Genomic DNA, 24,704 nt, shown 5'->3' on the forward strand with positions numbered 1-24,704 from the left:
CAACAAAAGGTAAGTAATGTGATTTTCAGGCTGATATTATTCAATTTGACCATTTAAACAGGGGGAACGCATCCTGACAGCTTGGAATAGATACTATTGTGAGCCTCCTTTCACACTGAACAGAGGGGGAACAGTATCTGACAGTAAGCTGTCAGGACGTGCTTTACCTGCTATAATGGAATTGGATTTAAGACAAATATGATAAAATAGTGATTCATATTTGCCTATAAATGAATGAGCACATTTTGTTCCAAAAGTTCATTAAATTCTAAATGAAAAGTCTCTCACAAATATAACATGTTTCATTAAAAGAAATAACAGTAGTTGGTTGTGTTAATAAAGACATAAAAACACAAACATATGTGCTGTTGTCCCAGTTTAAAAATATAACTTGACAGTCATGAAATTTGGATTTCACGTCCACAATACAACATCCTCAGATTAACCTCGCTTTAAAAAAGTCCGTTTTGAACCTCAGCTCTCTCCGTAGAGCCTCTGTGGTACGAGCACAGCAGCTCGGGGGCGAGCTTTTTGTGAACGCGCGAGATATACACGTGACGTGCCGAGTAAAGTTGGCTGGCCCCGCCCACGAGTTCCCGCTCAGCCTTACGTTGTGATGACGTCAAATAATTTTAAATCGCTTTTCACAGCTTATTGAAAGTTTAATAAACATGTTTACAGCCTGGAACTAAATAAACTCTGCTCTCTCAACCTAATTAATCCCTCTCTGGTTTAAATCACATTAAATTAAGGGTAATTAGGGGGCGTGGCTTCTTTGAGTGACAGGTGGCGGTGAGCTGTGTGCTTCACGCTGGATCTGTCGGCTGTGTTTATGGTGTTTGAGCCTTCTGGAGGATTTAATGCAGATATGAGACACTTAACATAATAATGTGAATGATGTCCAGTAACTCTCTTCACTGACCGCTGAATGGAGGATAAATAACCTCACAGAAGAAAAGGGATGAAAAGAAGCTACAGGATCTGGTGAGTGTTAACTTTGCTGACTTTGCTAGCTAAACACAAACGCGCTATCCTGCGGCTCATGGACGGTGAAGTTGTGTCTGTTTGGGGCAACGTGAAGTGAAATGTGCTCGTGTTTTCGTGGGAACACAGTTAGCTTGTTAGCATGGGCTTGTTTGTCAAATAACGGCTGGCTTCATGTTTTCATCAGAGGGGAGTTCACGCCGCTGTCAAGTACAGTTAAGATGGCGGCGGACCGTTATCAATGTTGTGTTCAATGTCGTAGTTTATTAAGGGACATTTGGGCTTCAGGGGGGCCTCAAAACTAAATAACAAAAAACAAAATGGAAGTTAATGTCAATAACAAGTTAATGAAGCCACACCCCCTTCCGGTGGACCTCAGCGGAACTGTACAAAACTGTGTTTAGTAGTGAAGAGGAGACGGATAAAGTATTGATCCTGTCTGAACTGGATCATAAATCACACGCATGATGTTTGTCAGTTTAAAAGATCATTTTCAAGTCAATAAGGTTTCAGTTTGTTGTATTAAAGTCTCATCAGCACGCCACCAACACCAACATGGAGCCAACTGGGTCAGAAAAGGTTCTAAACAAGATGAACATCACAATAAATCTGCTCATATTGACAACTGCAGTTCTGTGAGAGGAGAGCTGGTTCTGGTTCAGTTCTGTGAGCTGCTGATATACAGAAGCAGCTCGACAATGTTGAAGTTAGGAGACGACGACACTGTTGACAGGCTGATGTTTCATTAGTTTGATGACAAATATCATATGTGTGATTAATGACACAGTTCAAACAGGATCAATACTTTAATATCTGTCTCTCTTTGTTCTCTACCAGACAAAGATTTAATCAAATAAGGTCCATGAAGGACACCTGACTTCTGCTCTCTATGTTTGTCTTCTTACAACGTAAATTAAAATGGTACTGAACCTTCCGACTAATAAAACATGAGAAAACAGATTGAGTAAAATGCAGACCACATGTTCATACCATCTGGATCCTGTGGCCTCTGGGTCCAGGTCCTGTGGCCTCTGGGTCCAGGTCCTGTGGCCTCTGGGTCCAGGTCCTGTGGTCTCTGGGTCCAGGTCCAGGTCCTGTGGCCTCTGGGTCCAGGTCCTGTGGCCTCTGGGTCCAGGGTCCAGGTCCTGTGGCCTCTGGGTCCAGGGTCCAGGTCCTGTGGCCTCTGGGTCCAGGGTCCAGGTCCTGTGGCCTCTGGGTCCAGGTCCTGTGGCCTCTGGGTCCAGGTCCTGTGGCCTCTGGGTCCAGGTCTCCGTCCGCCCCTCTCTGACTCTCTGGTTCTGATTGGGTGGATTTGAAGGATTGTTGCCGTGCCGCTGCTTGAATCACAACATCAACACGGCCGACACCAGCGCCCGGCTCTCTCTGCTCCACGTCTCTCAGCTCGACAACCTGCCGCCAAACCAAACTTGTCATGTTGTGAAGCCGCAGCGGTGGGAATTATTTTAATGGCTCGTAGAGCGGCCAAGTCCCTCTGGCCTCGTTCTGCAGCCTGGAGCTGTTGATCACCCCTAATTGAATTCTGGATGGAATTTATGATGAGAGGCGGCAATTTGTTGACACTTTTGCTCTATTGAGTGGAAAGTAGTAATTTTCTTTCCTGCTGTACGTGCAGAAGTTTAGAAAGGCAGCGACAGAAGCCTTGAGCTCGCTCTCAGCTGATGGGGATCATTTCCTGGTGGGCAGCTGATGTTGATCAGACGTTAATTGGACGAACTGAAGAGGTGATGAAAACCTGAAGACATACAGCAGAGGAGGGGAACAAGGTGGTGGACTGGAGGTAGTTTAAACTTCATTTAACCAGAGTTGGACTTCGTGCTTCATGTGTGTCCTGATGTGACACCGCGGAGGCGTTCTGAGACTCTTACGCTGCCTTTTATAACTGCAGAATCATCACATTTTTAGTTCTCCCTCATGAACAGAATGATCCAGTGATTGTTCTATTTATTACTAATGGTTAATAATAACAGATGACATTAGTAACTGAAGGAATCCTGCTGAGTGATGTTTTTCAGTCTGTTGGAAACATGTTTCAGTCCAGCTTTCAGTGGAAACTTTCATGTGTTGAGCTGCTCGTTTCTGACTCACCATGACTCAGCCTGATGAGGCCGACTGACTCCAGAGAGAGCTGAGCCTGAAGAAAGAGGCTGATTCCATGTTGGAGCTGAGAGAGTCTGCTGTCTCGCACAGCCAGAGCTCCTCAACGCTCTGAGACGTTCACATTGAGTGTCAGCATCTGTGATGTGATGTCACTTCCTGCTCTGTATGAAACAAACCCGGTCATCACTGAGACAAACAGACTCCATGTTTCTACTCAAAGACAGAAAGAAGTTCATGTAGAACATCAGCTGAATGAACAAGTAGGTCCAAATAATGCAGAATGAGTCAGAGACAGAGTTTCACATAGTTTATAAAGTGTCTCCAACTCAACAACTCACTAAACTGACACATTTGTTAAGGGAGTCTGGGGACTTTCTCCACGGGGACAAAGAAGTAGCCTATATTGTTACTGTTTAGTGTCTTTGTTACATGTGACATGTTTAGATCAATAACATGTTTCTTCTTTCATAAATGGAGTGTAAATGGTGAAATCCGTGTAAACAGTGTGTTCAAACAGCTGATCAATGTTGGCAGGTAAGACTTTAGCACTTTAGACACAGAAGCAGACAGGCTGGTACAGACATGCTGCCACAAACTGACACTTTTTACAAGGAGACAAACAACTTCAGCTGAAAGATTTAATGCTGAATTTACAACAAGGACACAATGAGTTACAATCTGTCACAGACACAGTTTCATAATATTCATAAAGTTTTAAGCTACTCAACCACTCCTTAAATTAGCCGATTTGTTAAGGGAGTCTGGTGATGTTTTGGTTAATAGTTGGCTTCATGTATCACATTTCATGCTGAATTTACAACAAGGACACAATGAGTTACAATCTGTCACACACAGTTTCATCATGTTTGTAAAGTTTGTTTTAACTCACCAACTCCTAAAATCACTACTTTTGTTAATGGAGTCTGGTGCTGCTGTGTTACTGGTTCAGTGAAACAGATGGTGTCTTCACAAACATCTGCTGCTGACATTGGCAGATCAACAGAGACCAAACATGTCTTTTACATTACAGTGTTATAATTTATATAATAATATGATATCATCCAGGTTCCTGATGTTATAACCATTAACAGGACATTAAAGACACAGGACACAGAGAGGAGGATACTGTCAAATGTTTAATCCGTTCAGTACAGGGTGTTCATCTCAGTGCAAGTGCCATAAACAACAATATCGAGCCGTGTTTGGTTTATGTACAAATCTGAACTTTGGCATTGAGAAGCAGAGCGGGCCGTGAAGGAAACAGAGTCAGTGAAGGCAGCAGGAGGGTCGAACACAAACGTGAGACAACAAACGGCTTCGATCAGAGCCGGAAACATCCGAATGAACAGCAGCAGAGAAACAAAAATCTGGACGTCTGAACAGAGCGAAAGGTCAAGAATCAGACTGGAAGATAACACAGAGTGACGACCGTTGTTTTTTTTCTTCATTTCAATCAACCACGTGAACAAGTCAATGAACAAATTAATGGTATATATATTTATATTTATATATCTAAAGTGCAATATGGTACAAAAATATAGAAGGTCAGCAGCACCTCGATACATTTACAAAATAAATACACCATTCAGACAAAATAAATTACCGCAAAAAAAATCTGACATAACTAGAATAAAAAAGAAAAAAAGCAAGGATTCACAAAGATTAAAATCTGTTGCCTCACAGAGCATCAAATAAGTTTTTGTTTTTTATCATATTCTGCTATTTATTCTGCTATATTTAGAATATTTACAGACAATAAATATTTTCCAATTTCTTTCCAAACAGTCACTATTACAGGACGCTGTAACGTGAGTATTTAGGAGTCCAGTCCGACTGTCTGCAGGCTTCTGGAAGACAAACACACAGAAACACAACTGTCAGTTCACATGTTTGATATTTCAGTGTGAATTATTAAGTTCAGTTAATTCTGCATTATATTTATATTATATCCCCCAAACTACAGACTGCTCCTTGAATACTGATGAAAAATGCAATATGTGTTCAAAATGTTAAAAAAGACCTTAAATTATCAACAGAATGTGAATAAGTAACAGTTTGACTGTCATGTACTAAAGTTCTGAATTCAGGAATGTTGGGTAATCTGATGAGTAAGAAGTGCTGAACTTGGATTTCAAGAATAAATTAGACTTGTTAATGAGAAATTAATTTGTTGGGAGTTAAAGAATTTCTAAAGATTTCCTCTGAAATCTCGAGTCTACTTTCCGTGGGTGTGTGAGCTGCAGACTCACCTTTGTCAGAGACTGACAGCGTTTTAAAGCAGCGCCCTCTGCAGGCCGAGCAGAGACCTCCACTCCAGGTGGAGTCCACTTCCTGCTTCGTCCTCCAGCCTCCACCCCAGGGAGCGCGCCCTCCTCTTCCTCTTCTCTCCCTCCCTCCTCTTTCCAGACCTTCCTTTCTTCTTCCTCTTGCCGTTTACTTTCTGCACGCCGTCTTTGTACGTCTGATTCTTGTTCTGCTCTGTGTCCTGCGGCAGGTTGGTTCCCTCCTCCTCCTCCAGCCTGAAGCTGATGGGGAGGTTCTTGGTTCCTCCAGGGGGTTTGGAGTGCAGGGTGCTGCCGGTGGTGCTCAGGTTGATGCCCAGTCCGACCCCTGGCAGCCCGACGCCGGCGCCGCTGCTGCTTCCCCCTCCGCTGGTGGTCTGGACCGGGAGGTCCCGGACCTCTGCTGTGTGGACTTCGTCCAATAGCTCCTGCAGCCACATGCGACGCTTAAAGTCCTGCAGCGCCCGGCCTTTGTCATGCATCAGCTGAGCGTGAGTCACAGACCGCTTTCTGCAAAAAATCACACACAAAATATTTGTTTTAAGGATTTGTCTTTGAATTCATATTGTTCATGAAATTGTGTAAAAATACTTCTTTACAATTTAAATGTTAAGATTATAGTGACAGAACTTTAAACCAAACTTCATTCAATTTTCCAGCGATTTTAAGTGTTTTGGCCTCCACATTTCTTTGGAAATAAACTTCTGACAAATGAACATAAAGCATCAACCTTCTGTTGAGAGTAAATGTCTTTGCACCAAACTTCGTTGACATTTTTTAAACCTCGTGCCTCATAATAAACTGCTTTGAATAAGTCACTGATGTCATGATAGAGTATTTGCTCTTTGGTGAGCGGGGACGTTCAGTCGACCAGCAGAGGGCAGCATCAGCACAACAATGAGAGCGAAGGCTTCAAACAGACCAGCAGTTTTCCAATGACTCCCTGCTGCATCCGATCAGTGAACTGACATGATTCATCAAACCGCAGGAGCTGAATTTGTTCCCAGGGTTGTTAAAACTGATACCAAAGATCTCCACCCTGCACAAGGAGGTCCAGAAGACTTTCTCCTCTTTTTTTCTTTTCACGTCAAAGTGCCAGATTTCCCTTCGATTGTTCATTCATACGATCTTTGGCCCTTCACTTTTCATTAGTCTGGATGTTAACGTGGAGCTCAGGGATCGATCTGGAAGCACAAATGCTCCAAAATGAAAATAGCAAGAATTCATGTGGCTGAACTTCAGATCAGTCGGAGAACAAACTGCTTCACAAGGTTTCTGTGGCGTCTGTAGTGTCATGAGAAGAGTTCAAGCACCAAATAATCATCTGCAAAAATATACTTCAGTATTTACAGGATTGAATATCTGCACAAAGGGCAGCAATGGAATGTAACTAAGTACATTTACTTAAGTACTTTGTTGAATTCCTCCTACGAGGGATCACTAAAGGCACATTATCTTATCTAATGTAGAATTCTGAGGTACTTCTGCTTTATTATGATACTTTACTGCTACTTTATTCTTCCACTGCACTACATTTATTTGATTACTTTAGTTAAAAGTTACTTTACTGATTACATTCTGCATCAGAACCCAAGTAGCACTTTTTAAAATTGTATTTATTTGATCTGCAGTTGAATAAGAAATATGCCAATAAATGTATAATAATAAATATAGGCTTTTAATTACTTCCTGTTTGTTTTACCAATTAGTAAATTAATTAATGTATTTGTTTATTTATTCGTTTATTTATTTTTTTTATTTATCTTATTTTTATTATCTCGCAAAATGCAAAAAGAGACAAATACAGAAATAAGTGCAGGAATAAAATTAGATTTACTGAACTTTAATATTGACTAAAGTAAACTAAATCAATAAAATGGAAACTATGATGAGAAAGTAAATAAATATGAGCATTAAAACAAAGGTAAATAAACACAGAGGTGATTTACAACAGAAATGTTGAATATCATTTTAGTGCCTCGCTTCACTCCAAACACACAGTGAACAGAGTGAAAGGTGAGTTTGACCGACAGCACAGTAAACATCGCAGTAACATCTGTGTAAATTAGTTTGGTTGCATTAAAAATAACTGAGATTGACATTACTTGTTTTCTAACAGTCAGCACAGTAAGAAGCACTTTGCTGAGTTTTCACCAAACCGCACTGAATTTTCCAAATATTTTGAGATGTGACACCATCAGCACCACCTACAGGTGAACGAACATGTGTGTTACGTGTTGAGTCTGCAGTTTATAAAGTACATGATAATGTAGCAGAGCTGTTCTTGTTCTGAGTGAAGCAATGAAAAAGTGTTGAGGCCCCAGCGAGATTTGAACTCGCGACCCCTGGTTTACAAGACCAGTGCTCTAACCCCTGAGCTATGGAGCCTGGTGCCCTGCAGGCCACACCCACAGAAGAGCAGCCTGCTGCTGAGGGATCACTACAGACAGCCGTCACTCTCAAAACCACTCAGTGAGCTGAAAAGCTGCTCAGGTGGGAAAGCAGGGCTTGAAATATGAAGCAGGACAGACGGATTCAAACTCACAACCTCTGGTTTTGAAGCAGGACTGTAACTTCTGGTCTGTGGCGCCACGGCACCAAACAGCCACACGGTGGTGCTGTCTGCACAGGAACCCAAACACAACACTCAGCACTTGGCTGAACTTTACACCAAACTTCAATGAAATTTGTTGTGTTTTCAGACGTCAGGATTGACCTTTGATTAATGAACCTGCAGCTACAAAACACACCGGACCAGAACCAGCACCGAGCTGCTCGGTGACACTTTGAATATGATTACAGAGTGTGACTGAAACAACAATCAATCAACGTTTCAGGGCATGAAAGACGCAGCAGAGCAGCTCCAGCAGCTCCAGCAGCTCTGATCCTGGCCAGATGGGACCACCTGTTATCTTTCCTGATGCAGTCGGAGCAGCACCAGGATTCGGGCTTTGCTTTGCCGCGGTGTCGCGTTACTCTGACTCTGAACTCTTAGACAAACATGGAGGCAGAGGGCACGGCTCGAAGCCTGGGAACCAGCGAGCGCCAACGCCGGCCAAACACTTCAGGTGTCTGAGCACACAAACACGCCGGCTTCAGTGGAAGATAGCGGCGGCTGATTAGAGCCCAGCGCCGCCCTTCAGCTGTCAGGCTGCTTCCCATGATGCACTGCGGCTTTATCTGGAGGGTGTCTCCATGAACTTCACACAAATCATTTACAGTTTGATTTGGATTCAGTCGTGGAGGTTTTGCTGCAGCATCAGGACTAAAACCTGAAACCACACGGACCAAATGTGATGAAACCACATGAACAAATAAAAGCCTTTCTCTTCTGATTCAGCTCCCCCGGGGTCACCCTGTGTTTTCCTGCTGAATAATAATAATATCCTGAACAAAACTCGCCTCCCAAACACAGAGGAGCCCCTGAGAGCAGCCAGTGTTTATATGCATACAGATATTTCCTGTAAATCTCAGGTCTGAGGAGAAAAAGCCTGCGAGCACAGCGCCTGTGAAACTGATCCGGTTCTGTTTTTACCTTTAATAACGCTCACATCAAACAGCTTCCAGCCGAGGGGAGGAGGAGGAAAATGGCCCTGAAACATCCTGAGGTGGCAGCGCTCCAACGCTCCCCGTCCTACCTGAGCCTAATTGTTTCTCTCTGCAGGAGACCAACGGAAGAAGTAAAGCCAGCAGTGTGACGGATCGCTGTGCAGGCTGCTTACTGCCACCAGAACATGAAAACTCAGTCTGATGAGAAAAATATTCCCCCGTAAAAAACTGAACTATGAGATTATGAGACGTGTTGACATTTGATCCCTTAATTTAGATTTTTAATCTCATTCTTTCTTTGTCTTTAATTGGGAGAATTTGGCTTCCAAATATCCTTTGTTGTTCTTTTTAGATGAAATATTTAATGTTTCACCTTCTCAGGCATCAGCGACGGATCAGTTTTTCATGTTAGAGTTTATAGAAGACAACATTTAAATCCGTCAGTGATCCTGCCACGTCGTCACGGTGATTGATTACCACATTTTAGGCATCAGTTGCGAGAGATGTTTGTATATTAGCCAAGAAATCAACATCAGCCCCAAAAACTGAGCATCAGTCTCCTGATTTAAATCAAAACTTGGACAGTTTCATTCAGGCCGCGTCCTCACAGAAGAAAAACATTGTAAATTACTCAGTTTCCAAGTTTCCAGATTGAAACACTTTTGAAATCAAACTTGAGGCAGAGCTGCAACTGACAGACGATCTTCATCATCAAAAACTGTTTTTCAGCATAGAAGACTCTCAGAACAAACGTCAAACCTGCTGTTTGTTCGGACAGAATATTTAGTTTACTGTCATGTAAGAGAGGCAACAAATAGTCACATCAGTTGGAATTCAAATCTTTAAATAATTTTTCTTTTTTTGGGATGGACTAATGGTTGCAACTTTGTTGGTGTTGGAATAGTTTCATGTGATTCTAACATAATTTTCTGGTCTAAATTCAGCTGAATCTCATTTTAAAAAGCCTAAAATCTGCGTTGTGTTTCTGACGGAGGCCGCAGCAGCAGATGAAGGAGGGTCGGAGGTCAGCGGCTTCCACCGCCGCGTCATTTTCAATCATCGCAACCCGTGTTTTCTTTTCCACTCAGGTGGCGTTAACCCTCGTCCTGAAAATCCTATTAAGTTCATATCACACAACGGCTGTAGCTCCATTTCCCCTGACATAAGCAGAACAGGCCCCACACACACACACACACACACACACACACACACACACACACACACACACAGACACACACACACAACCCGTTAAACCTGGACGACACACGGTTTGAATCACTTTAAAGACTCGACTCTCCAGAACTTCCAGCGCCGCCACCAAAATGCATTTCAGATGTGAAGTCTGTCCCCGGAGAGAGGCCAGAAACTCTCCCTCAGACTGTTTACAGCAGCATCTCCACTGCTTCATTAAACCCCTTCCATCTCACAGATATCATCTCTGAGTGCGTTCAGCAACTTGAAAGAACATTTATTCAGTTTGGCATCAGACACCTCAGCAGGGGCGGCAGGTTTGGTTTGGTCCGCGGCCGAGCCGAACATCAGCATTATTCACTTCCCTGCGTCGCAAAGTGTTTGCGGAGGGATGGACGGCGACGGCGGAGGACGGAGAGCCTGAAAGCCTTGGAGGCCGCGGAGCTGCTGCGAGTTTATCACACGGAGACGGTCTCTGCTTTATGTAAACACACAGGTGGGCCAGCGCTAACTAAACACTTTCAGCACGTTTCACATATGAACACATTTTCCAGCCTCTGCTCGCCCACCACGCCGGGGGAGGGGGGGAATGTGCAAATATGGGAAAAAAGATTATCTGGAGGTTTATTCCACTCCAGCTCCCCTCGGGTCCGGACTGAGGAGCACAGACTGAAGTGAAGACGGGCTGAAAAGTGACCAGAAATCAGACTTACATTCTGCTGCTCAGGGCATCAATGGGTCGTCCGTAGTGCGGCACCGGAGAGCAGAGCAGGAAGAGAGCGAAGCACCAGCGCTGAAGGACTCTCCTGGAGCAGAACATCTTTCTGTGGACACAAAAACACATCAACATTTATCTTCACATGCGTCTCACAGCGTCTGTCTCTAAAAACCTGCCGACTCAAACGGTTCCTCTGTGGCTCGTTGAAATGATTAACGCTGCTGCACATGAGATGAAACCAGTCGAGCGTGTTTCACAGAGCGGAGCCACAACAAAGCTGAAATTAAACACAGAGAAACAAAAGGAGGGACAAGAAGAAGAAGAAGAAGAGTTACTGGGAAACTTACTTTCCCACAGAAGTGTCTGTCCCGCACGGAGAAAAGATAAAGTTATTTCTTTTAAGTCCTTTCTCAAACTTTCCAGTCAGACTTTCCAACACAAATCCAGGTGATGACACCTTGGGGAGCGGAAAAAAAAAATCCCCACGAGCCAAAAGACATCCAGGAGCTCGTCTTCACTGCTCTAAGTTATGTTCCTCAGTTTACAAACTCCTCAAAGTGAAGAAGAAGAAGAAGTCCGGCTGCGGCTCCAGCAGTCGTCCAGGTGTTTAACCCGCGGTGAAAGGTGAGTGTCAGAGCGAGCTGAGGCTGCACTGCTGCTGCTGCGGCTGCTGCAGGTCGATCTGATGGGAGCGTTTGCTGCATGCTGCCTGAGTGCCTGAGAAGGTCAGAGGCGAAGGGAAGGGGAGGACTTCTTAACAGAGAGGAGGGCCTCCATCATGTCTCAGCCCACTGAGTGTGGACGAGTCAGACAGGAAGGTGGCACTCGAGCAGCACACAGATCTGCTGAGCCACAGCTGCAGCTACGGAGGACTCGCAGTGCCAGAAAACACCGAGCGCTCACTCATCACCAGAAAAACTAAGACAGCAAGACAAACACAACAACAACACAAACTGTGTGAGCGGTTCTGATCCAGCTGGAAGATCTTCTCAGTGTTCTAATGTCACAGCTGTGTTTAATCATTTCATATTTTTGTCCTCATTGTTTTTCTGTTAAAATGTTTTTGGCTGTTACATGAAACAGTTTGTCTATTAAAAGTCACAAACAGACTAAAATTAGTATCACGTTCATTTAAATCAGGAACTGGCTGATAAACAGAGTTATAATCTGCTGTGTGGGCGTCGCTGCAGTGACTAACTCTAATGTTCAGGAGGAGAAAGATGGAGAACGGGTGCTGAGAGACAGACTGACGTTTGGTTTTACATCTGACCTGAGTGATCCGATCAGAACCGGTCCATTCACACCAGACATTAAACGTGTGTCTCGAGCAAACACTTAATATCTGATGTCACTTCCTGCTCTGTATGAAACAAACCCGTCCATCACAGAGACAAACAGACTCCATGTTTCTACTCAAAGACAGAAAGAAGTTCATGTAGAACATTTGCTGAATGAACAAGAAGGTCCAAATAATGCAGAATGAGTCAGAGACAGAGTTTCACAGAGTTTATAAAGTGTCTCCAACTCAACAACTCACTAAACTGACACATTTGTTAAGGGAGTCTGGTGCTGCTGTGATCTCAGTGACAGCGCACAGCTCAGAGAGACTCGGTCACCAATATCACTGATGAAATGTAACTAAGTACATTTACTCTGTAACTACTGTACAATTATAACTTATTTAACTTGAGTTTTTCCCGGCAAATATTATACGTTTTACTCCACTACATTTATTTACTTATTACTTTAGTTACTTTGTGGTACACACTGCATCAGAGCCAAAGTAGCACATTTTAAAATAAATGTATTTCATCTACAGTCATCAGAATATTGAATCCTGTCACTCATCATCAGTCCATTACTCTTACTAAAGTAATATTAACACAATATCTTCACTTATCTTTAATATATTCTTTACTTTCTCACAAATAATGAATTGTTCTCTTGTTTCGTCACGTTGAGACGAGGATGTAGAAAACTGAATTTGAATCTAACAAAGCGAACAGTGAACCCGACTCTGACGTCCTGGACGACGTCGCCGCAGTCAGACTGGGAGGTATTTCCTGTGTGAGTGATTCACAGCGACAGCTGGTTGTCGTCTGCGTCACAGCGGTGACTCTGGGCCATCGCTGGCCTTTATCCGCCACCGCCGACCTGAGCGGTCAGGTGGCGTGTTCAGGTATAACGCTCGGCCTGCGGACACGACGCTGACGTGTGAGCGGAGGTGATGAGGTCTGGCAAGATGAACTCTGACCTGTCACGACGCGCGCAGACGCTTTAAACCCTGAGAAGATTCAGAAACATTTCTACACAACAGCTTCTCAAGCTCCTGAAAGAGTCAAGTTACCTCCAAAATGTAATGCATTACATTTAACCAGTTACAATCATATGTAAAAATAAGTATTAGATTAATATTACAGTCTATGTAGAGTAATGCATCACTTTCACTGATGTTAAAGTACTCAAAAGTCGTACTCAAGTAAAAGTAAACGTACAGTGTTATTACTGAAGGGTAAAAGTGAGAGTTTGCCTCCAAAGTGTAGTGGAGTGAAGCTGACTTCAGATCAGATCAGAGACTGCAGTGATCACATGAAATGATGACAGTTCATTAACGCTAACGAGCTAAAAGAGACGAGCAGAGGAAGAAGATCATGAACGCTTCAGCTCGTCTGATGTGCAGATGCTGGAAACATGTTTCTACAGCGGTTCAAATAGTGTGTGTGTGTGTGTGTGTGTGTGTGTGTGTGTGTGTGTTTGTGTGTGTGTGTGTGTGTGTGTGTGTTTGTGTGTGCGTGCTGTAATGACTCGATGGAATGTAACTGAGTACATTTACTCAAGTAGTGTAGTTTTGAGGCACCTGGACGTTACTTGAGTATAAGTATTGTCTGCGTCACGTCAGCTCTGCACAGTGTCAGTGTGAATAATGGAATAAAGAACTATAATGAGTTAAACGCTCCTCTAACTGTCAGGCAGAGCGACTCTGAGGACATAATCATCACTTTAATCAAGCACCTTTTATATTTCCTTGTAAAAACACGTGTTCAGTGTTTATTTTCAGTGATATTGTTTTTAAATTTGAGCTTTGACCATGTAAAACGACATGATGTGCGACATTGTTTTTGCTTTAAAACTAATGTAATTATATAATTCAGTTTGTTCAGACTCTTATAGATTAATAACTGAAGCACTGACAGCAGAACAGAAGTTAAAGCTTCTATACGCAGGATTTTAAAAACGCGTGACTTTGGTGTCTCCTACTGGTGGATTCACAAACCACAGAAAACTGCATCGACTGTCTTCATGAGGGTCCAATTTTGTTCTAAAAAACCGTAATCCTTCAGAATAATGTGAGAAATAATCCCATAAAGAAGCTTTAAGAGAAAGAATGTGAGTTTCCTGAGTTAACCTCCACACAGACAAACACTGCAGGCAGCAGCGCCAACGCTCCGACTGACATGTGTTGAAATATCAGCAATGTGTTCCAGCTGTCGCCTCCGACAATTAAAAACAGATCTCTCACACACACACACACACTCACACACACACACACACACACACACACACACACACACACACACACACACACACACACACACACACACACACACACACACACACACACACACACTCACTCACTCTTATCTGTCAGGCAGAAATCTGTGTGGAAATCATTTGTGGGAAAAATGTTTACACAAGCATGTGGCACCATCATGTCACAAGTCTGGAGATTTACGCGTCGTTGTATTTTTATCCCTGTTCTGTGTGACGAACAACACACACACACACACACACACACACACACACACACACTCACACATGATTAATGTGACTGACATTTTAGCCAGTGGACTTCTTTGTGAAGTCGACTTCACACAAAGACTTCTTCTTTGCGCTCTCTGTTGAATGTTAAACAATGACTGATTGAGTTGTTCTAAACTGCACAAACAGTCGGTGATCTGCATCCAAACCAGGGCGTACCTGTGGAGATCACAGTGTCGCTCAGCCCGTCTAATAAACACACAACTTATAATTATTCTGTGTTTGAGTGTTTCCCACAACATCATTTAGACATGTACCAACAACACTTGTGGTTTGTGTGACACTTAAACTCCAAATGCTGCGATTAAGAGCGTCTAAAAACTAGTTAGTTACCAAAGAGAGAAATCTAAACAGATCAGCACACATGACGGACAGACTCTGCAGACGTCCAGCAGTGGACTGTAAGCTGCACCAAAACTACTGAAAAGGAGATAAAAAGGCAAATAAACAGAAACAATAAGTTGTTAGCGAACAGTTGTAATATTGTTCTGTATCAATGAGATGATTTATGTCTGCTGTTCGCTTTTTTTTTTTAGCTGTTTTTGGTCTCCACCACCTCCTGAGGTCAATATCTGTGTCTGTAGCTGCTGAACGCTCCACTGGGGTCACCGGCTAGTCTCTGAGAATCTGTCGGCTGGAAAACAAAAACTATGAGCTGAAAAGGACTTAAAAGGTAAAAGCTGGGGTAGAGCGGGTACCCAGCTGATACGAGTATCCAGGACGAACAGTGCACGAGTATCATCTAGAATCAATATCTGAACTCGTAACGAGCGGTCACATGGTCGTCTCGTGTGAACTGCCCACCACCTTCTCTGAGGTTCTGCTCAGTTTTACCCGTCAACTTTTGAACAACATAAATAAATTAAGATGTCGGTTTCTGTTAACCTGAGTACGGATTAATATGACGGAGTGAACGGACCGACGGCGCCGGCTGTGTGGACGGACAGATCCGGCGCTGAGCATCGTGGTCGACTGCGGTGTTTTGATTCGTCGGTGATTTTTACGCGGCAGCTGCGCGGTGAACGTCACCGTATGAACATGAAAGGAAACAATGAAGACATTATTTGCTGAATGTGGAGGCTGTCAACATGCAGCCTGGACGTGATGATGCAACAAACCTCTTTTCATTCATTAGCATCATGAACAGAGTCCATTGTTCCTTCCAGGTCACATTTTGATGGTGAGTGATCGGTGCCAGGGAGAATCATGGGAGCAGTTTTCCCCCCAGTTTGTCTGCAAATTAGTCAAGTTCCTTCCAGTTTATGAGCTCCTCTGGTTGGAGTGTGTTCAGGAACACAGAGTCCGGGCAGATCTTTTTTGGGACAAAAGGAGGAGTGTCGGGGATCAGCGGCGGGAGCGAGTACCTGTCGCCGTCCCTCCCACCTCCTCGGACGCCCACCTCGTGCCGTCGCTGGCTCGGCTGGAAAGAAAGATCTCATGTGCTTCTCCTGCGAGAGCCGCTTTACCTGCATGTAAACAGGTACCAGAAAAAAAGTCTTTTCCTGGCAGCGGGCAGCTTGTGGGGTCCGAGCCAGGAAAGCTGTTTTAGATTCATAGAAAATTGCTGCGTCTTGGCAGAGCACGACATGCACAAAACAAATGTCCGCTTTTAATCTTTGCGACCGCACCCCCCGCCTCTCCTGCCTCTGCTTTTAAAAACAATTCTCCTCACAAAGGCCCGTACTGTTAGTGTGGGCCCATCAGTGGTCCTGACTCCGTCCTGAGGCCCCCCACCACTCTGATAGGACCTTAACCCCGTCAGGTCACAGCGTCCAGCAGCAAATCACCTCTCACTGTGCAGAATAAGATGATGAATCTGCTGCTCACTGCAGACTGAGCTTTAAAAACACCTTCTCTAAAGGAGCAGTTCACCCAAAAAACTCAGTCCTCCTCTCCTCTCCTATAAAGTCAGGTGAAGTGTGGTAGTCCACAGAACAGTTCTGGAGCTTCACAGTCAAACAGAGTTGCAGCATTCTGCTGAACAACTGAAGCAGCTGAGACTTGATTTAAACATCAGAAGTCTCCATCAGCTCGTCTGCTGTGATCTCAGTCTGCAGCAGAGAACACATCACTAACTGATCTCAGACCAGATTTAAAGCCTCCACATGCAGTCGAGCTGGTCAGCTTCAGATGCAGAGATTGATGTGCATTAAATCATCTGCTCAGATTTCTTTTCAACTGTCAGGAGTCCTTAAACCTTTAAATGTGTTTCCTCAAGGGTCCCTTAAAGGTGTAATCTGTGACATTTCTTCTGAGTTTACAGTCTTAGTTGAACTCTCGGTATTTGACTTTTTGCCTCAGAAACAAAGAATTAAATGTGTTTGACAATGAGTTAACGTTCAAGTCAGAGAGAGAAACCTGAACTTCTTGTATTTTTCTGTTTATAATAAAAATAGTTGTGAAAATGTTTCCTTTCTTCACATTTTGTGAGACTATTAGTTATTAGTTACTAGTTATTTTGTTGACTTATAAGACTCAGTAGTGAAGTGGCTGCTTTAACATCTCCAGCTGAATCTACAGTGCTGTCAGACTATCAGAGACGGCTGGGCCGGGCCGGGCCGGGCCAGGGCTAGCCTGTTAGCATGCTAACTTGAGTAGAACACAGAACACAGACGTCTTTGACATCAACTCTGTTGTTTTTTCCTTTTCTTTCCTCCGTTCTGACATGTAGAAATGATCCATGAAGAAAACAACAGTCAGTGTGTTTAACTTAAGGCCATCATGCTGGTGTGTTAAAGGGTTAATCCCAATAAAAGCAGACTTTAAGGTTTGACTTGTTTTGCTAAAGATTAAAGTTCCAGTTCCACGTTAAATGTGTGATCTGCTGAAGGTGTTCTGGTGTATAAGATGGAGTGTTTATGCTCCTCAGTGACCTCGGCTCCATTTAACAGACGTGATGGCAGTTTGTACAGCAGCTGTGAGACCGCCAGTAAATCATGGAGGCGCTCTCTGTGAGGAACGGAGGTCGGCCGGTGGAATGATGGAAAAGTGTGAGCGTGGTCGGGGGGGCAGGGTGATGGATGATGATGATTGAGGGATGATGAAGAGACCGTGAGCCGTCTCTCAGGGGTGGCCTTCCTCTCTCTCAGTTTAACCTCTGGCTCACCTTCGACCCTCCTCCTCTGCGGCCCCGCGGCGACAGATTTTAACGGAGGAATTCAGGAATGTACGTTTCTGGTTTTTATTTGTTTTTCGAGATAGACAGAAACTCTGAGAAACTGCGTCTCCCTCCCGCTCGTTCTGCTCTCGCTCGCAGAACACAACACACGCCCACCACACGGCACATGCTCCGGCACCGCTGTCCACCACAGACCGGCATTCTGTGGAGCCGCACGCCGCCGAGCTGAGCAGAACCCTGTGACCATCTGACATAATGAGGAGAGTGCAGCCCACACAGACAGGCTGCAGCCGGGTCGCAGCATGCAGAGTACATGTACATTATAAGACACAACAGAAGGTGTTGTGTTCAGATAAATATCAGTTTAGACCCAGTTTAATTGTCCTTCTTGTGCTGGTGTAAATGTTTCTTCACTGGCCGGGAACTTTTGTCATTGTCAGATAGTTTAGATTAATCTAACTCTCTGGCTCTGATGCAGCAGCCGCTCTGTGAATCTGATTGGTTGCATGTCACGAGATGAAGCCTCTCAGCACTGAATTAGCTGCTAATAACTTGTATCAAATAAATATAGAGTAGTTGAAGTGTAAAGTCACAGAAAAATGTAAATATTGAAGTAAAGTACCTCAAAATTATACCTAAGTAGAGTATTTTAGGAAGAAGTTATTCTGAATTTTGACCCAAAGGTTTTTTAGTTTTTCTGCAAATGTGTTTCGGTTCCAAATATCAGTTATCGATCTCCTTCAGTACTCATAACAATCAGAGTCGGTGCTGAAATAACGATCAGTCCCTATTCTGTTGTTGGACTTTTACAATGGAAACTGAGCAAAAGTTCATCTATAAATTAAACTGTTATTTATCACATGCAAAAGAATCATTTTCTGCTCTAACAAGATTATTTGTGTCAAAACTGGTTTTAAAACTTTTCACTTCCACAACATTGATTGTTTTGTAGCTTAACTATAAAGATACCGATCTCTTAACTTTCTGCAATTTTATATTCACGGCTGATGAATAACACATTGTTCAGTGTTTGGAGCAGCTGGAACTCCTCTTTGGTTTTTAAATCCTATATTTGGTTTCTGCAGGTTTCTGAGTGCGAGGAGAGAGCTGGAGAGGACGTCAGAGCAGAAGCATCAGGTGAGACTGACGCTGTTGTACTGTATATTGTTCACTTACTTATTCATCACAAGGTACTAAACATTTCACATAGACGCAGCAGAGCATCATCCTGCGTGGTCTTATTCAATCTGAATGTAAAGTGTGGACTCTGAGCAGTGGGTTGTGTCTCTTTACGCTCACACACTGGATTGAATTCTGTGGGAAACTTCAGCTAAAGCTAAATATCTGTTTTCACTGTTGTGCCATCTGACGCAGCCACTGCGATATAAATAAGACATCATATGTCAGCAGAAGTCACTAAAATGGAACAGCAGCGCTCAGCAGAAGTCGTCTTCATCTCTGAACCGTTTGGCAGATGAACGTTTGTGCACGTTAGCGCAGCGTGAAGCTGCAGCACCGAACAACCGGCAGCATTCAGAGAGCAGCGAAGGCGCCTGCAGTCTGTCTCTCACTGAGCCTCTGGGCCACTTTTGCAGATGTCACCATATGGGTGTACATAATCTGTTGGTGTGTCACTCTTGGATCCCACCAAGGCAATCAAGGTCCCTGCGCTCAATTAGACCTGATTATGGTTAGCGCTGGGCTGCCAGCAAACTGGATCAGAATATGGAGAGGGACAGAAAGTGGTTCAGAGCGGTTCTGACTCGCCTAACAGTTGTCATCTGATACAGTCTGCATGGCTTTAGGCTCATGATTTAATTAGCATTAAAGGGAGACACTGGAGATATTCAACACTGACGTCTACTGGAAGTGTTTTAAGGCTAATTAAAACCCTAAGTGTTGGATTCGTTAGCAAAGACATGTTGAGAGTTCTCATTAGTGAGGGTGTGAAACCACAGCTATGTTTCACTTTGGATTACAGAAAGATGGCTAACAAGCTAACAAGCTAACAGAAACCTTGAGCAGAAAACACTGAAAATAAACATTTAGACTAAATGAATTTAGCCCATTAAGCCATATTAATGCAGAACAGGTGTTCAGTAGTTAACTCTGGAACAACAACGAGCTAACATGAAACACAACACACTGGAAATATGACGAGACGTTTACTGTTTGACACTGCAAAACAACAACTAAGAAGCTAACGTTTTAATATTGGTTGATATTGATCATTATTGATCAGCTGTCCTTTTTCTTTTGTTGTCAGTTTTAATGAGCAGGTGAAAAAGGTTCAATTTAACCACTTTATGAAGGTACACAAGTTTTAATGTTGTTAACACAACAATAAAAAAACCCAAAATAACACAAATAAATAAAAACACTTTCTGTATTCTCACTGAGCTCTCTGTCAGAACTAATTTTCTCACTCTGCCGGTCAAACTTTGTGTTTTTGTCACAGTTGGTTTGTTAAACAATCAGCTGACAGCACCAGTAATGAGCTGTCGTTGCCCCGTTAAACACACCAACCACTTCAGCTGTCGATAATAAAACGTAAATCTTCTGAACAATGTGGAGTATAACTTTTCTATGTTTAGTCCAAAATGTTGAACCCATGATGAACTCTGATCCTCCGTCTGAGGTCGCCTCTCGTCGGTGTTAAGCTGGACACAATCGTGATGTTAATCAAATGTAATCGTGCTGAACCAGATCTAAAGCTCAGCGCTGCCACATTATAAAACATGATTCATTTATACAGCGTGCTCAATAAAGATCAGGAGAGGTTCTGTCATTGAGCCCGGTCCATCAACAGCTGACCAACAAATACCAAACTCAGATTCACACTTTGATGATGCAGTTTAGGATCCATCACCAAAATACATATTTTTTAGAATAAAATAAATAATCTAAGAGAGAAAAAGTCCCAGTTTAGCAGAACATCAGCTGATATTCACCCACCTGTATCACAGCTGCTGACGTCTCCACAATATCAAGAATCCTCTGAAGACTTGTGAAAATAGACTTCCTCGGCCGTCCTGTCGCAGGTGGTTCCTCTGAGGATCAGCTCCTCTGGTGTCTGGGAGTCTCTGCACTCTTTGCTCTGGTGTGAAGCTCCGTGAAGCTTTATAAACACAGGTCAAGCCCTCCTGATGACATCACATGGTGGTCATCGGCATCATCACCGCCTCACGTTAGCAGAAGAATCCATGGAGCTGGATTGTAATGAGGTGGATGAACTTACTCACTCTATCTGCTCCTGCCTCCCTCCCACATCCCCTCTCCTCCCCTCTCCTCCCCTCTCCTCCCCCCTCCTCCCCCCTCCTCCCCTCACCAGCACACCACAACTTCACTTCATAATTCAAAGTCTAAACTAATGACACATGTGAGCGCTCCTCGTTGTTTTACGTCCGTGACCGGTAGATTTGGTGTTTTTCAGCAGTTGTGGTCTTGGTGGTTGCCTTGCTCTCACTTTGTGACAGATTGATCCTCCTCGCAGTGTTTTTCACTCTCCTGCGCGTCACTGAGGCGCGGCAATAAAACCTACACGTTAAATTCAACCTTAAAATGTTATTCCTTCACCGACCCAAACTTTACTTAGGCAGATTAACGTGTTCATTTAGAAGCCGGTTATGAAAACAGTGTTCACACAGAGCAGTCTGGCTCGCCTGTGTTTTTGTCTATCTCCTCTGTTTGTGTCTCACTTTAATTCTACTCTATTAAATAATGACCCCCTGCTGCCAGACAGGAAAAAAAGGAAAAACCTCCTCAAAACATGGTAGTAGCGGTTTGGTTCGTCACGCCTGCCCACGCCTGCGCAGCATCCCATCTAATCTCCAACACGAAAGCACTGCGCTCTAGTTTCCAGTCGTGCCAGCTGGTCTGAGGTTCTCTATGTTTAGCGGAGGGTCGTGGTTTTGGGGTCAAACACTCGGAGCTGAAGCCGGGCGCTGCCTGACTGCCTCTGCTGCTGTCCGTGACGCCGAGCAGCTTCTACTCAACATTACCTCCAAATGTTCCTGGAAGAAAACCAAAAACACCTGAGAAAAAAAACACCAGAGGAACTGAGAGGAACTTATCAATAAAAATATAATTATAACGTGTAGAAACCTCGAGGATGATCACAGCCACGCCTTCAGTCCTGCACGTTAAAATGACAGTTACTGGAAATGTTGTTCAGCGTGCTACAGTAGTGTTAGCTTCTCCAGACTGAGCTAACTTTAGTTTTCAGCCACCAGTGTAACGACGTCTGCACAGATTACATGTCTGATGGAAGTAATCAAGTACATCTAAGGGACACGTTAGTGGAACTTCCAGGAAAAATGTTAAGTTTTAGTGGAAGCGGCGACCTTTAGTGACTAACATTCTTCTTCCTCTACACACTGACTGTCCGTCTTCCTCCTCCTCATCATCAGTCTGGAACTTCAACCTCCACTGAGCCAGAACTGAGTCACTGCATCACCAGAAAGCTTCTTTCTTTACGTTGAGCCTCGCTTCCCGTCCGTATGGAAGACATGAGGAGACTCGTGTGGAAGTGAAGGATGAAGTTTTCCACTTCGTGCAGCTGTGACTCGTTTCCTCTTCGTCCACGTCCTGAAACTGTCCGAGCAGCGACGGCTCGGCTGCGTCCACCTTCATCCGGTTAATGAAAAACTGCTGTCCAGTGTTTGAGCCAGTTTATTAGATAAAATAATAATATGGAGGAAAAAAATCATAATATTGTGAGAAGAAAGTTAGAAATGAACAGAAATGTTTTTAAAGCTGAAGATAAATAAATCTCTGATAAACTGTTTAGAATAACAAAAAGTCTACAGTTAACTTTAATTTAAAAATTTATATTTTAAGGCTGTAAAGTTTAAAAAACATTAAAAGGAAAAAGTTTGAACTTTTCTGTGTGTCAAAAAGTCAAAGATTGATAAAATCACTGAAAAAGACAAACACCAGAAATCAACAAGAGAAAGAGATGAAGTAAGATGAAAATATACTGGAACATTTAAATATATTTTGAGAATAAAATAGATAAATAAATGAATGAATGAATAAATGCAGTAAAGAAGAATGTTTTTGAGATTAAAGTGAAAGATTAAAGTAAAAACAACAGTTGAGATATTTGAATAGAATGAAGTCAGAAATGTGAAATGTCTCCATAAACATTTAAAAAATAAAGATAATGATTAAAAAAACTATTTATGTGTTTTATTAACTAAAAGATAATATAAATATTCTTTAAAAAAGATCTTTATTTTGATAATAAAGTGAAAATTATTGGTATAATTTGTAAAAATAGATTAAATGTAAGTTAAATATGAAGCAGTCTATGTATGAATCAGTTTAATGTTACATTTTTCTCATATTAACTCATAAATATGAGACAGTCATTAATAATCTCATTTCAACTTTTCATCTCTTATTCATGAGTTTTTTTGTCTGATAATTTTGACTTTTAATCTCATAATTATGACACAAATTGTCACAAACTTTTTGTCTTACGTCATTTTCTCCTGATATATTTTCTTGTTAACTGCAGAATGAAGCTGATGAGTTTCTGACAGACAGATTATGAACCTGTGAACCAGTTTAACTTGGACGTGTGGTCTAATCTCAGTGTGCTGGATTAACAAACGATCACATCTGATTGGTTTATTTGTTACTCTGTCTGATTTTAAATCATCTGAACTTTTGTGAACTGATCCGACAAACAAACATTTGATCTGTAGCAGAACGTTTGACGGTTTGTTCTCCAGCACGTTGTTCTCTTGGTGTCTTTTACATTAATCTCCTAATTCCACAACCTCAGATTATGATTTAAATGTGAAAGTATCCCTCGTGCTCTGATGTAATCTGAAGGATTAGCCTGTAATTCATGTCACTGTGAGTTTTATGAAATAGTCCTGCTGTGTGTCGGTGCTTTACCAAGAAAATCTCCTTTTTCTGTTTCGGAAAACATTCGTCATCAATGAACCCGGATTAAATTATTACTCCTAATTAAATGTCCGGCTGCTGTCTGACGCGGTTAATATCACAGAGGAAGCTAAAGATAGAAGCTCGTCAGAGACAACATCACTAACGAGATAACGTGAAGCAGAATTATCATCAGAGATTCGTTCTGCTCTGCGTGGTTTCCATTCAGAGGCTTTGTTCTTTATGAAGACACTGTAAAATGTTTCCACGTGCGTAAGCGCTGCGTTTACTGTGGAGATGTGAGGAGTCCACTCAGATACACTGTCTTCTTCTAATTAGTCTCTGTTTGAAGTTGCATCGTTGTCGTCGCTCTGTGATAAATTCATTAACTTCCAGACGCTGCAGATTAATTCTCATCTTTGCATGTGGAAACTGAAGGAGTGCGGATCCTCACACCTAATTAACTGAGCCAGATAAAAAACAAAGTGCTTTAAAGACACAAACGAGGAGAAACGAGACGCTTTTATCAACACATGAACTCACAATCTGGCTGCAGGTGGAGACGAAGAGAAGGAGACCACACAGAGTTCAGACTGAGCTGCAAACAAATCATCATGAAGAAACACAGACGAACATCACAGGATCAAACAGAGAACGTGCTTTAGGTCTTCAGTCCGTCAGTCGTCCAGCAGCTCAGGACAGAACCAACCGGGCCTCGTTCACACCGGTCGTCTAAATGTACAATCTGTGATCAGACTCAACAAAACTAAACACGTTTGTTGAACGTTGTGTGCTCAGAACCTCCAGCTGTGGAGGAGAGCCGGTGCAGATCCAGAACCTCTGGAGGAACAAACACCCGGAGTCTCATCAGGTTCTGTTCTGACCCGACAGCAGCAGAGCTCAGAGATTAGTTTGTAACATGTGGGATTAAAAATCTGATTTTTCTTCACTCCTGTTGATCAGCCTGACTGCAGCAGTGATCCGGAGCGGACCTCCAGGTTCTGTTCTGTTCTGCAGACTGGAGCTGGAG

The 24,704-nt window shown here is 43.0% G+C and overlaps 2 protein-coding genes, 1 long non-coding RNA gene and 1 other non-coding gene across 9 annotated transcripts in view; 1 reads left to right on the forward strand and 3 right to left on the reverse strand.

Moving 5' to 3' along the window:
- The window catches only part of LOC115595755 (NACHT, LRR and PYD domains-containing protein 14-like), a 965,684-nt gene extending 963,604 nt beyond the window's left edge, over nt 1-2,080 (reverse strand). Inside the window, 1 exon segment of the mRNA XM_030440560.1 lies at nt 1,975-2,080. The gene's annotated coding sequence lies outside the window, so the exon portion shown is untranslated.
- The window catches only part of LOC115595829 (uncharacterized), a 92,050-nt gene continuing 68,103 nt past the window's right edge, over nt 758-24,704 (forward strand). For 4 of the 5 annotated variants that reach the window (XR_003986792.1, XR_003986791.1, XR_003986793.1 and 1 more), the window contains exons 1-3: nt 758-984; nt 5,597-5,875; nt 18,865-18,916. This is a non-coding gene — a long non-coding RNA (uncharacterized LOC115595829). Of the gene's footprint in view, nt 985-5,596; nt 5,876-18,864; nt 18,917-24,230; nt 24,634-24,704 lie in introns of those variants that run through there. The other variant, XR_003986795.1, reaches the window with a different exon arrangement.
- On the reverse strand, nt 4,221-20,848 carry pthlha (parathyroid hormone-like hormone a). Of its 2 annotated transcripts, none has more exons than XM_030440643.1 (4): nt 20,735-20,848; nt 10,838-10,948; nt 5,352-5,894; nt 4,221-4,949 (listed from the first exon to the last, which is right to left on the reverse strand). In XM_030440643.1, the coding sequence occupies exons 2-3, from the start codon at nt 10,942-10,944 to the stop codon at nt 5,375-5,377; spliced, it is 627 nt and encodes a 208-aa protein (XP_030296503.1). In that variant the 5' UTR covers nt 10,945-10,948; nt 20,735-20,848; the 3' UTR covers nt 4,221-4,949; nt 5,352-5,374. The 2 variants fall into 2 exon arrangements, with proteins under 2 accessions (XP_030296503.1, XP_030296502.1); XM_030440642.1 differs by lacking the exon at nt 20,735-20,848 and adding an exon at nt 11,190-11,571.
- On the reverse strand, nt 7,700-7,772 carry trnat-ugu (transfer RNA threonine (anticodon UGU)). The gene has a single exon. It is a non-coding gene; the product is annotated as a tRNA-Thr (tRNA).

The sequence above is a fragment of the Sparus aurata genome, chromosome 14, assembly GCF_900880675.1.
Source record: "Sparus aurata chromosome 14, fSpaAur1.1, whole genome shotgun sequence".
In the NCBI taxonomy this organism is placed as follows: Eukaryota; Metazoa; Chordata; class Actinopteri; order Spariformes; family Sparidae; genus Sparus; species Sparus aurata.

What these genes read in the sequence shown, in the direction of transcription:
- pthlha (XM_030440643.1), bottom strand. Translation starts at nt 10,944, where the DNA reads ATGTTCTGCTCCAGGAGAGTCCTTCAGCGCTGGTGCTTCGCTCTCTTC. An exon ending in GATGCCCTGAGCAGCAGAAT is followed by an intron (nt 5,895 to 10,837) that starts GTAAGTCTGATT and finishes GATTTTTTGCAG; the next exon opens with AAAGCGGTCTGTGACTCACG.